Source organism: Epinephelus fuscoguttatus, linkage group LG10 (assembly GCF_011397635.1).
Source record: "Epinephelus fuscoguttatus linkage group LG10, E.fuscoguttatus.final_Chr_v1".
NCBI classification, from domain to species: Eukaryota; Metazoa; Chordata; class Actinopteri; order Perciformes; family Serranidae; genus Epinephelus; species Epinephelus fuscoguttatus.
The window spans coordinates 19,742,619-19,755,879 of NC_064761.1; the positions used below are offsets into that span (position 1 = coordinate 19,742,619).

The following is a 13,261-nucleotide window of genomic DNA, read 5'->3' on the forward strand; positions in this document are numbered from 1 at the left end:
TCTAGGCTACTTGTAGACAGTTATAGCCTCATGAGACCCAAACCTTTGTTTGGTTTGCATTCTCAATTTTTTTTTGGCTATTTGGGATTAGTAGGACCTGATAAGAATAAAATAACTAAACATTGTCAGTGATAATAAAGTCCCAATATCCTCAAATGAGACAACAACAAAGTTATTATGTCCTTCAAAGAGCTAATGAAAAATTCCCAATGTCTGCAAACGAGTACTTTCTAATTAACAGCATCTTAGCATGTTATTGTTGCTAAATATGGTCAAATATGTTGTCATATCAAACTACAAGCGTTATTAATCATAAACAAGTTTCAACCATAAAATGTGATCAGGTTTGTACCTTGTTCACTTACGTGTCAGGATCAGCTGCAGACTGACTTGGCAGAGATGGCTGCCATCTTGTTTCAAAAAATGGGGACTAGAGTCTAAGTTTAGCACAATGACATACAAGGTCCAGTAAACCCAAAATATAATGTCCTCATATGAGGACACAGGGTCTCTGGAGGATAAAAATTATTGTGCCCTTCCTATTTAACTCTGCACACATTTTGTTGCCAAGCCTCCAGTTGTTTTAACCAGTGAATGGTGATTTCTTATACTCTATTGAACTGTTGTTCAGAGGTGTCTTTGTCTCTTTCTGCCCTTTCAGTCAGTCTGGTTGAACCACTGTACAGCAGTTTGTTCTCCATGTAAAAAGAAAACTCTTCATACAAGAGGATGTTCTGCAACCTCAAAGTGTGAAATTAACACAAGAATATAGTGGTCCTCTCCCAGTTTAGCTTTTATGACAGGCAGTTCTAAACATTTAAACTTCCTCCTCTCATTCTTACATAAGTAACTACAAACATTAAAAGGAAATCCATTTAACAGCATGTATTTTAAATACCTAAACCCCCACAGTGAAGTGGATTAACATTGCAAATAAACATGAATTAGAAGAACTTTGGGAGCTGCATGCACCTTAAGTGACTGTCTTACTGTTTTATATGAGCTGTGTTTTTACATGATGCTTGACAGAAGACATCTCCTCTCATCACCCACAGTGCTGTATCATATGAATATGCCCTGAAGTTAAATGTTTGGCCAATAAAATGTCAGCAAATAGTATAAAAATTATGCCCAAAACAATTTAATTACAATGTAAAATTGCTCTATTTGTCTGATAAATGCTCCAAAATCCTGCAGACATTCAGTTTCTTGTCAAGTAAGTCTATTGATTGTATAAAGAAAAGCAGCAAATATTCATCACTGAGATGTGGGGACTGTGGAATGCTTGGCAAGCAGTATTTTTACTTGAAAAATAATCTCTCAAGACAGATTCTGCAATCTACATTGTAGATTAAAGGAAGAATTTTTTACTGATGGATTTCCAGATTGCTTGAAAAATAACCAGTCGAAATCAAAAGTTGCCATTAATTTTCTTTTAAACTACTTGATAAATGGAATCTATCTAACTGAATTTGGAAAGGAAACATTGCTTCAGAAACAGTTAAAATTTCTCACAAACAGGAAGTTCAGAGTATCCAGAAAATTAATCAAAATTCATCTGAAAGTGAAGAGCATGCAAAGCCAACGCAGATCCCGCACTGTGGGAATCAATTTGTCAGTTAATGTGAGTGATGGCAAGAACCTGTGATAAACACTTAATGAGAAGACAGTCACAGTTCCTTCATTTTTTTATTAACACATATCAACATGTCCACTTAAAGGACAAAGTAGCAAATATGTTCTCTTCTGCATTCGACTGAACACAAAAGGCTAATTTCTGTACATTCACTAAGGCTCCGTCTTTAGGGAAAACACAGGTTTCCATAAGGCAAACAATATCTAAAGGAATGATATTAAGTACTTTATCCAGCATGTCAATTTATATCTCAGGTCTTCCTGACAGTACAAAGATGCAAGCTAGAAGCATAATCTGCTCTGCCATTTTAATTCATATTTTACAGCCTAAATACACAGTAAAGGGAAAAGGCAAGTATAAAATAAAATTAGTTCACATTATCAAAATGTGTCATTTTGGAGGGTTTTCCTATAAAAGGTAGGCTGGTGTATCAGCAGGAGAAAGGTTGGACTGTTGCATCGCTGAACCAATTCTGAATAAAGAAATATAACAAATGATTTAGTGTGGTCTGAGCATGTATATAAGTCTTTAAACAAATATGTAAATGTAAATAAATATCATACATGACAGCCACATTTCTTTATAAGCGTGCATTGTTCAATCCCCACACGAGCCTTTTCTTCTCTCACCCCAAACTGCTCAGTCACATCTGGCAGTTTCATGTCACTTTATTAACAGCAGTCAAACCTCACAACACAAGAAAAATATTCAAATGTTTTAAAGCTGATTTGTCAGTTGTTATCTCTGCGAAAAGTACCTGCGTGAGACAGTTGAGAAATGAGGGGACAGCGGTTCTAAAGGTGCAATGACAAATCTTTTTTCACAACAGTTTAAAGTTGTTAATACAAACGGTAATGATGATAGTTATTTGAAAATGGCGTTAATTTAACAGCTTAACAGCCTTGTTCAAGATGATTCAAAAACTTTAGTGACAGATGCATCTGTTGGATATCTGCTCCATTTATGTAGCTCACTTCTGTCTACTGAAAGCTGACTGAATCACATTTTTAAAAACTAAACTTCAAATGAAAAAATACTGCACTGTGGACTAGATGTGAGTGGATGCATAAAAGTCACATTCCACAAGGCATGTGGATAACATAAGACGAATAAAACGTAGCCTTGCTGTGCAGTTTAATGTGGTGTTCTTTCCCACACAAAGAATGGCAGGTATTGAGAACTCATCTGTACAATTAATGAACACCAACAATTTCAGTTAATGCATAGCCTCTTTCCTTCGCGCTGTGTTCAAAAATTCATAAAAACACTGATTACACACCCTGTGTGCTCCACACACACACACCCAAGCAGGCAGCACATTGACTCCACTTTCATCAACGGTGCAAAACAGCAGCTTACACTTAAATAAAGTGCCTTCATATGCGCAGAGTTGCTCTGCTTTACAGTGAAGGCAGCTTTTAACTTCCAATTCAGAAGCCCAAAGTCAGTTTCAGTCCAGACAGACGTACGGCAGTATGTTTAACCTACTCTCGTCTCCATGCGGGTCTAAAGAGATGCAGTCAGTCCAGTCATACCAAGTACCCTTTGTGTCATAGCAGCCGTTAACCCCAGACCAGTGCTGTGTGTGTAATCTGTTCAGGTCTGCATCGATGACCTCTCTGCTAATCCCTGGTAAATCACTGGATGGGGGTTCTGGTGCCAACACGTGAGTTGTCTTGACATCTGTACCTCGGTGTTCCTCTTTTTTCAAGAACTCTGTCATGAAGAAGTGTGCACCAGGAGTGTGAGCGCCTGACGACGTCAGCACGTTGCTTTGCTGGCTAAGGTACGACTGGATGATTTCACTCCTAGACAGCTCTTTCCAGTCTGTCTGCTGGAAGGGACTGGGAGGAACTGGTGGGTTCTGCTTCGGCTGTTCAGACCGCTGAGATTCAGGTCTGTGGCTCAATCTGACCTCCGTCTCCTGGCATGGCTCCTTTTGAAAGGAGGATTTGATCTGTCCTGTTACGGGGTCAAATGTCAGTCTTCTGTCTTTTAACCTGACTGGTTTTGTGCCGTCTTCTACAGTCTGTCCATCTAAATTTATCACATGGTCCTTAGGCCTGTATTTCTGTCGTTTCCTTTTCTCTGTATTGCTTACAGCACCATCTTCCAAACTGACCACATCACTGCGGGAGGAGGCATATGAGTTGTAAAGAGATGTACTTGGAGGCCTGCTATGAGAATCCAAATCTGAAGTGTCTGTGTGCAAACCCTGAACACAACCATTGAAAGGCTGAGTGGAAGGCCCCAGGCCAGAGGTGTCCACAGGCCCAGGCCTCATCGAGGGGCTAGAAAGACCCTGTGCTTGTGATGTAGTTTGTTTGACACCAGCTTCCTGCTTTGGAGTTTGAGGACTGTGCAAGGAACAGCGTGGGCTTCTGGGTCGATTCTGCCCCCCACAGACAGCTTGCTCCTGTCTAGCTTGCTGCTGCAGAACTGACGCTTTTAGCAAAGACGAAGTGCTAAGAGGCTTGCTGTATCCTGGGGCACTTGGATGAGGTTTTACAGCATTGACTGGGATTTTATTCAGCCTGTCATTGTCCAAAGGCTCAGGAATCTCCTTGTCTAAAGGCTGATGTGCATGATTATCTGCAAAAATTTCAGAGCTACCACCAATTCCATTGGTTGGCAGCTGTTTGGAATTTTGTATTTTCTCATTAAGAGTCGTTTTGGATATCTTGGCTGTTAAGAGCTGTCCTTCCTTCTGGTCACCCTTACGTTTCCTGTTGCTCGGTTTCTCCACCTTCGGGGAGAAGCAGTTGTTGAAGTCATTTCTGTTCTTCAGCTCTGGACCTGTTTTACCTGATGGTGTGGTGGCAGCTGGAGCGGAGATACAAGGGTGAGCACCACCATTGGAAGACCATGATGCACCAGTGTGTCCTTTAGACAACACCTCACCCTTCCCTGGCTCAATTAGCTTCTGCCAGTTCCGCAGGAGCTTCTTGGCCCTTTTTGCAAGGTCCTCATTCTTAGTTTTCTTCCGGATATCATTGATGAGCTTGCCAAGGCGGGTTTCCTTTAAGGAGATAAGATATATGTTAAACAGCAGCTATGATTTTACTGGTTACAATTGCGTTTTATTGTAAATGCACATAATGTAGGTCTGAATGTCACCCACCTCCAGTGCCTCTTTGGTGATAGGATATTTCTCCAAAAAGGAGATCACCTCCATAACTACCACCATGTTGCATATCTGCTGAAAGACACACACGTTTATTACTCACAATCCTGACACATCATGATGTTGTCAGCATTGCAACAGAATCAAAGTACAGTTGCTGTATGTAGATGTTGCAATTTGTAATTCAGAACCTCACAGGCCTAATGTACACCAGTCCCTAGAGAGAAAGAATGGCTGTTATAAGGTCAGGACATAATTTGAATAGACTTTCAAATGTGCACCTGTGTGTCAAGACATGATGCACTCCAACTGGTTTCAGGCTCCATATGTCAAACTGAGAATGCATGCAAATGTACTATTCTATCCTACCCTACAAAAACTCAGATCTGCAAATGAGATAGAGTACTATCCATAGCGGCCTGTTCACTTTAATATGGACCTGCACCACCCTTGCTAAGGTTGGGTGATGTAGTGGTATTTATACCATGACAACATGATGTAGATTTGTCCACCAACAGCGATTCGCCTGTGGTAGCAACCACGTTAATACGTCTGGTGGGGAAGGACCAATGCATGCAATGTTGCTAATCAATGGGGACTGCTTTATGACAATACTGGACTTTTTTATTAGGGTTTCTGCATCAATGCCATGGAGTGCCTAGATTTGACAGGTGTTTAATTTGCTGGGTTAGTCGTTGAACACAGCAGTCCAGTATACATTATACTACAATTATACTTACATTTCTCCAAGTTAGTAAACAGCAGCTTAAGCTTGCTAAGGTTGGGTGATGTAGTGGTATTTATACCATGACAACATGATGTAGATTTGTCCACCAAGAGAGATTCGACTGTGTTAGTAACCCCTTTAATATCTATGGTGGGGAAGGACCAATGCAGGCAATGTTGCAAATCAATGGGGACTGCTTTATATACTGGACTACTGGACTTTCTTTATTAGGGTTTCTGTATCAGTGCAATGGAGTACCTTGATTTGACAGGTGTTACATTTGCTGGATTAGTCTCAAAAAGGGACATTTATATGAGGTTCTTGATAACTATCATAATAAAGGATTTCATACAAGACAACTATAACACTAGCTGAGAGTGCATGTATGACTTAAATTATACAAAGACTATCTAGAAGGAAACACATCAGCTCAGTAAGTTATGTGCTTAAATCTTTGAACACAGTGGTCCAGTAACACAAAAGGTCATACTTACATTTCTCCAAGTCAGTAATCAAAAGCTTTAGCTTGCTAAGGTTGGGTGATGTAGTGGTATTTATACCATGACAACATGATGTAGATTTGTCCTCCATTAGAGATTCGACTGTGGTAGCAACCACTTTAATACGTCTGGTGAGGAAGGACCAATGCACGCAATGTTGCAAATCAATGGGGACTGCTTTATGACAATACTGGACTTTGTTATTAGGATTTTTTCATCAATGCATGAAGTACCTAGTTTAGACAGGTGTTTAATTTGCTGGATTAGCCCCAAAAGCGACATTTGTATGGTGTATCAAATATCTGAGTGTCTGATTTAAATTAAACAAAGGATATCTAGAAGGAAACACATCAGCTCATTAAGTTATGTGCTTAAATCTTTGAACACAGTGGTCCAGTACACATTATACTGCAAAAGTTATACTTACATTTCTCCAAGTTAGCAAATAACAGCTGCAGCTAAGCTTATGAAATTTTAATGGTGTTTTTAAGTGCTTTTTAGTGACTGGCAATACCTGCATTCTGCCAAAATTTGTTAAACTTTTATCAGATGCAGTCCAGACTGTCTGTACCATGGATCTTGCCAGAAAAGCACTGTAATCTCATCAGCTTTATAAAGGTAAGCACAGAGGTGATAATTAAATCTATGTGAAGCCTTGATCTTACTGAAACCCTCATTAATCACCATCTCTGCCACTAAAGGACACTTACCTCCAGATTTACACTTCCTACCTGATAGCTCAGTTTAGCAAGTCTCCAGTCCAGAGACATTTTAGTGTTCACAAATAAGCTAACGTGGCTACATGAACATTAGCCAGCTGAAGTCAGTTAGCTAGGCGCAGGAATGCCTGGCATTAGTTACTTTAGCTAAGTAGAGATGTTAGCCAGCTAATTAGCAAGTAAATAATAACTCGCCATACATTGACTGCCCCCACTTTGTCAACCCGGAATCGGTTTGGCCTTGTTGTCTGCCTTTCTGCCTCCAGCTCGTCCTCTGGAAACTAGCGGTGATACTCACATTGCTCTGACCGTCGATGGCCTGTAGCAGCCGGTCTCTCATCACCTGCGGAGTGGCTGTAGCCGCTGTCATCGCCTGGCAGTGTCGCGGGTCAGGACGGACTCAGACAGCAGAATCCCCCGAAGAGGCGGCGGTTGGGAACCGGCCGACACTCACAGGCCCGACGGAAGCTCTTCTCTCGGACTGAGCACCATGTTTTATGATGCTTTTATTTTTGTTTTCATCCGCCGCCGCCACGACTCAATAATTCGGACGACGAGAGCAGAAAATCCTCTCCGGGAATCGGCTACCCCCCTCGGCTGGTAGCCTTCTCCTCCTCGGTCTTGTCATCGGGCTTTTTGTGAAGCGCTCGCGCAAGGCATGATGGGAAAATTTTACGTAACCAATTGTTCATATCCGCGATATTGTTCTCTGGAAGAAGTGGCCTTAAATCAGACAGTGATGTCTGCTCAGCACAGGCTCTTCATATTTTATTTTAGATGGATCCGTATATTTCACACCTTTATTCTGGACGTGCAGAGAGGCTTTGAAAATACTTAATTAATAAAGAAAATATTGTGCAGTTAAAAAAAAAAAGCAAAACCTTTGCTTTAAAGATATTTGGTTGCTATTCATATATCTATAAACATACTTCCCCCTTTTATGCAACTCCTATTATCGCAAAATTCCTCATCTACAAATGCAAAAATACAAACTGAAATAAAAGTGTCAATTATGGATGCAGCTTAGCACTATATTGCCACTGTCTCCCCCTCATTAAACAATAAAATCTGTCAAAACATTATTTGTAATATTTATTTATTTTACCCAGGATTACCCTGCTTCACACGTTTTTAAATACATTATTAAATCTATTTTTCTTTGTTCTATTTCTTGTCATGTAGGTAATCCGTCCTCTGTCAAGCATTTTCCTATCTATTGCTCTTTTCTTACATTGTCACTTGATGGCACTGTTGCCTTGTTGCAATGAAGCTGGAAGCAATAAGGTAGACTGTACAGTGTTTGTATCATACACAGCAATAAAAGACACGACTGTTAAAGAGCGAAAGGAGAAATAAATCTCCTCTGACTTCAAGCAGAGAAGCTTAATTTTCCACCTGGCAGTGGATTCAAACCCAGGACCCTTTCCTATCAAGAGACAATCAGTGGCATTCTTAGGTAGGAGTTTGATTGAAAACTGTTTTAATTTTAAAAATTAAAAATATATAAAGTGTGTTAATTGCTCATGTAATAACTGCAAAAAATTGTTATAGTGGAATGAGTGTACAGTGTCAATCTACAATGAGTATACAGTACGGATATAGTACAGCTGTAGGAAGTATTATTACAGGGAAGTATAAAGCCATTATCTCATGACTGAAAACAAAACAAAACAAAACAAAAAACTGTATTAAATGTGTATCAGTCATCTCATGGCGAATATGCATTTCACTGAATGAGTTCAGTATTGGATTGTGCATCCCTCGTGCCAACAGGCAGTCACAGCCATTCAGTTAAAAGACACTGCATAAGAAAACGGTGTATATTTATTGTTAAGACTAAGGACACATTTATATTATAGGACATACAGAGATTTTCTTATAGCACATGTACCCCAGAATAAAGGAAAATGGCATTTTTCTTTTTAAATCTGCATTAAAATATTCTGAAGTGACATACAATTTTGCGATGTTTGTACAGCGGGGACGTACAGTTCACTAAGTGACAGTTATCATTTTGACTTGTCTGTTGAATCCAGCTGGGCTATGATGACTGTGCAAGTAAAAGGGATAAAAGGACATCTCAGCAAGATGATCTTGGTTGGGGAAAAGGTCATTCACCAGCTTTGATCACTGCAGGAACCATAAATGATGAATCACAGGTAACATGTCCCAGAAAAACATTTCTATCCTATTGGTGAAGGCTGTCCATTTACAAAACAGTGTTTCTTTAATAAGAAAACTGACATGCTGAAGAAAAAAAAAATCATGTTCTATAATGAAGCACAGGGGTACAAGACAACACATATCCTGCACAGGCAAAGGTGCTGATGCATTTACAGCTTAAACAAAAAGGGGGAAAAATGTAACAACCTCTGTAAGACAAAATAAATACAGCGATTCATAAATTCCTGTACAGCCAGAAGCACATTTTGGAGTTGTAAAGAAAATGGAGCATAATTACAGTTAAAAGGGCCAAAGGAACAGCAAGCTCCCATAGAAGTTTGTAGCATCTACCCTGGGAAATCAGCATCCTGGTGGAAGTCCAGTCGCCACAAATAATGATCATGACCCAAACAATCTGTGAGGATTGAAGAAATTCAGCCAGTTAGAAAAGCAACAACTTCACAGCCCATTTCTAAGACTCTTTTTAACTTAGTTGTTGTTTATTGTAGGTCCCTTTTTGTTTGCATTTGGATTGTGGATACTCTAACCAAGGATAATTTAATGTGCTGCTGTGGTCTGAAATTGTGTCAAATGAAACTGTTAACACAATGTTCATTTCTGTACCATGGAAAATGTTTTCACTCAACTGTGACATAAAGTCAACACAAAGATTATTCCTTGAAGGATGAGGCTGATGTTTGGATTTTGATTTATACTGTCAACAAACCCCATAAGAATCAACACAGCATTGGTCCGTCTCTGAGTATTTTCTAATTCCCTACCCTGTCTGTGGCTCCTCAAGCCCACTGGTTCTCACTGAAGGCGCCAATATCCAGAGACAGGTCACAAATACATAGAGTCCTCTGTAAAACGGCTCAATAATTTCCTAAAACACCTAGGCACCGTTACTCAAACAGGACTAAACTGTGTATATGTTGGGGACTATTTTCAGATGTGGATTAATAAACATTTGGTGCTGCAGTAGTAAGTATTCAAAACAGCAAGACAGGGTAGAGGGAATAACACAAAATAAAACACAGTGTTCTTCGTAATGAATAAACATGTCAGCTAGTCAAAGCGACAGTGTGGCTTCTGACATGGATGTGTTCAGTTGTGTCATGTGCAACAATGGAGCTCTATGGCAAAAAGATTTATCTTTCTTTAGTAGTACATGTTTGGATGAATACTTGTTGATTTTGGTCTTTTAATGGGATTTGTTGAGAGTTAAGGGGATAAAAACACTGTCAGATTTATCCTTAGTTTAAAGTACCCTATTTTTACAATTTAAAGGTCCAGTGTGTAGGAATGAATGGTATTGAGTGGTGAGGTTACAAAACTAAAACTTCTCCCATGTGTCAGGCTTGTAGGAGAGCTACAGCAGGTGACTGGAAAACACAGAAACAGGAATGGCCCTGTGTAGAGCCAGTGATTGGTGTGTCCCTTCTGGGCTACTGTATAACAACATGGCAGACTCTGTGGAAGAGGACCTGCTCCATGTGTAGATTTAAACCGCTCGTTTTAAGGTAACGAAAGCACATCTACTCAATTAATTATAAACTAATATAAAAAAATATGCATACCGTATACCATTTTAGCTAAAGGATGCTCATAAATCCTACATACTGGACCTTCAAGTATTTCCTCACAGACTGTTCGCAATCAGGTCCAACATGTCTACAGCTACATGACCAGCGTCCATTTAAGTTGATTACTCACAGGATCATGCAGAACATCATGAAGATGTTCCACAGAGCGATGAAGATCCGAAAGTATCGCAGGCTGAGCAGAAACTCTCTGATGTTGTCGCCTGAAAGACAGATTATTTTAGCAGAGCTTTGACAACTGCACTGGCATGTCACACACACTTTTCCATGTTTTTTCCCCCCCAGCCTCTCTTTAACACACATACACACCTGTTGTGGGTGATCTGGACTCATCTCCAAACCCTTGGGACTCCTTTCTTTTGCTGCAAAACATCCACAGTTAATCTCCAACTGACTGATTTGCTCATTTTGTTAACAAACTTCATGGTTATTTTGTTTTGTAGCTCTGGTGTGAGGTGTTAAACAACTTAATACTCACAGCTTGAAGTTCAGCACAGCCCCTGCATTCACCAGTAAGGTCCTACAGAGCACAGAGAGACAAACTGTTTGTTGACAGTGACAGTGATATCTACCTGCCCAGCTGACGTTAGCTGGTGAGCTGGCATTAGCGCCGAGCTAGCTTGTTAGTTAGCTTCATAAACCACCATCTAACCAGCAACACAGTGCACAACAACACACATAAAGAACATTTGGATTAAATAAATTCGTATCCGTCTGTGAAATATGGCAGAAACCGGACAAATTACCCGAATATCAACAGATCTCCGATCATTTTGTTAACATCACATCCAATCTGACAGAGACGTTTAACTTCCGTGTGTTCGTTCACGCAATCAGGAATTTGACCAATGGCGTGTCAGAGTATTTTGAGGATCATATACCCTGGTGTTTGACTGTCAGGTTGTTCCTGCCAGGTGGGCCTTCGACATTCTCCGCCTGTTAAATTGTGACATGCGTTTTTGAGTTATAGCAGCAATAAATGCTAAAAGTCGCGGTTATAGGCATGGTTGAGGTGTGTGAAATGGCAGTTTTGCAGTAGCTGATATTCTTCGCCTGAAAGGACAAATTAGGGGGGAAAAAAACAAAATGTACTTTCTACCTGAGCAATGTGCGCCACCTGTAGACAAAAAACCATAATAGCAGCGTCAGGTTCAGACCTGTCAGAGGTAGATTTTTGTTTTGTAAACTGCTTTTTATTGTTACTCAGGATTAACCATCAGAGTACATTAGCTACTCCTAAATTCAGACAACATTGCGCCATATGTTATTCATATTTTATTTTATTTTTATGCGAAATATGCATTGTTTCAATTCACATTGTATGTTATCACCAGACAAAGATTTAACAACAGCAAGCAGATAATGACTTAAAATCTACCGTCTGTGAAATGTTGAACACGGTGATTTGAAATTTGAAATGTAAAGGTGTAAATATTATTTAAAAAAAAAAATCTGAATCAGAAATACTTAATATAATATTAATACTATAATATTAATCCCTGAGGAGGAATTGTGACTCCTTACAGTCGCTCCAATTTAAAGAATAGAGAATTGTAAGAAGTAAAAACAGAAGTATGAAATAGAAGTTTATAAATATAAGGCAATAATAATAATGTACATAATGAAAATGTACATTAAAAGTAAAAAAAATAGAGAGTGCATTAGGCTACAGTGTTTAACACCAGTAGTTAATATATAAAAAATATTAAAAAATAAAATATATATCATCACTATGCTGAGGCTGTGAGTGTGAATAAAATATATAGACCTATTTAAAAAGTCCCCAAAATTTCACAGTATATTCTAGAGAGGGTTGTGTAAGATGTAGCCTGTTGACCCAAGGGCAGCTGTTTGCAGTTGACTGACAGGACACACCCATTCTTTATGATAGCTACTGAAAAAAAAGAGCAGAATTCTCTTTGTGTAGCTTTTTATTTCAGATGGATGCCTTCTTATTCCTGCCAGTTTTTGGGATATTTACGCCTTTTAAATAATTTGTACAATTGGCCCTAGTCTCTTTTGGTTGAGACATTTCTCCAGCTCTTTTAGGCAACAAAATAATCTCAAAACTTTGGATAATAATGGAAAAGAGAAATATGAATTAGCCACATTTTGGCCTTGAACTTTAAATGATTTTGGTGTCAATACAAAGTATGAATTAAAAACCAAAGCAAAATAACTTGGCTTAACTGGGGCTAATTATTAAAACAAACTAATTATCAAAAAACAATATGAATTACATACATAGAGCTGCCAAAGATCTTAATTATATTTAGCAAAAGCTGTACACATTTTGGTGTCTATTAATCAAAACAAGGATTCAAAGGTGAGAGAGATCTTTCAGATGGAAAGCAAACACATTTTTTATCAAATAAATACTACAACAATAACGTTAATTTAATTTAATGTTTTTTTTAAATTGTATTTCATTTTATTTAGTTCCTGAAAAAGAAATGGACATTTTGGAGATTATTCAATTTTGTGTCTTGGCCTCCCCCTGGTGGTCGCGGAGGTCGTTGCTCTGATTATTATTCTCAAATATTTAAAGAAAAAATAATAATAATAATAATAATAGAAAAATAAATAAATAAAATCAATTTCAAAACACATAAATGGAGTCTCTGATTATTCCTTATTTTTACTGCGCCTTTATTCTCATCATGTCCGCATCATGTGGGAGAATGTAAACAGATGGTGATATCACATAATGCTGGCTGTGAGTCTGCAGCAGCCGCGGTGCAGGATCTGATCCGGATTGTGGGATGTTTGTGTTCGCGGGACTGAATGA

General features: G+C 38.9%; 2 protein-coding genes across 3 annotated transcripts; both read right to left on the reverse strand.

Annotated features, from left to right (window-relative positions):
• Window positions 1-1,677: 1,677 nt before the first annotated feature.
• On the reverse strand, window positions 1,678-7,347 carry LOC125896238 (mediator of RNA polymerase II transcription subunit 26-like). 2 transcript variants are annotated; one of them, XM_049588646.1, is made up of 3 exons: window positions 7,005-7,347; window positions 4,758-4,832; window positions 1,678-4,655 (listed from the first exon to the last, which is right to left on the reverse strand). In XM_049588646.1, the coding sequence occupies exons 1-3, from the start codon at window positions 7,074-7,076 to the stop codon at window positions 3,087-3,089; spliced, it is 1,716 nt and encodes a 571-aa protein (XP_049444603.1). In that variant the 5' UTR covers window positions 7,077-7,347; the 3' UTR covers window positions 1,678-3,086. The 2 variants fall into 2 exon arrangements, with proteins under 2 accessions (XP_049444603.1, XP_049444601.1); XM_049588644.1 differs by having other exon boundaries at window positions 4,758-4,835.
• Window positions 7,348-8,512: 1,165 nt separating this feature from the next.
• smim7 (small integral membrane protein 7) lies at window positions 8,513-11,297 on the reverse strand. Its single transcript, XM_049587637.1, has 5 exons — window positions 11,220-11,297; window positions 10,952-10,993; window positions 10,783-10,835; window positions 10,586-10,676; window positions 8,513-9,284 (listed from the first exon to the last, which is right to left on the reverse strand). Exons 1-5 carry the CDS (start codon window positions 11,243-11,245, stop codon window positions 9,269-9,271), a joined length of 228 nt encoding a protein of 75 aa, XP_049443594.1. The 5' UTR covers window positions 11,246-11,297; the 3' UTR covers window positions 8,513-9,268.
• Window positions 11,298-13,261: the final 1,964 nt, after the last annotated feature.

Excerpts from the sequence above, each read along its gene's own strand:
- LOC125896238 (XM_049588644.1), bottom strand. The coding sequence starts at position 7,076 with ATGACAGCGGCTACAGCCACTCCGCAGGTGATGAGAGACCGGCTGCTA. Across the intron at positions 4,836-7,004 it reads CCATCGACGGTCAGAGCAAT|CAGATATGCAACATGGTGGT; the intron begins GTGAGTATCACC and ends TGTGTCTTTCAG. Across the intron at positions 4,656-4,757 it reads TCACCAAAGAGGCACTGGAG|GAAACCCGCCTTGGCAAGCT; the intron begins GTGGGTGACATT and ends ATCTCCTTAAAG.
- smim7 (XM_049587637.1), bottom strand. The coding sequence starts at position 11,245 with ATGATCGGAGATCTGTTGATATTCGG. Across the intron at positions 10,836-10,951 it reads GCTGTGCTGAACTTCAAGCT|CAAAAGAAAGGAGTCCCAAG; the intron begins GTGAGTATTAAG and ends GATGTTTTGCAG. Across the intron at positions 10,677-10,782 it reads GTCCAGATCACCCACAACAG|GCGACAACATCAGAGAGTTT; the intron begins GTGTGTATGTGT and ends TCTGTCTTTCAG.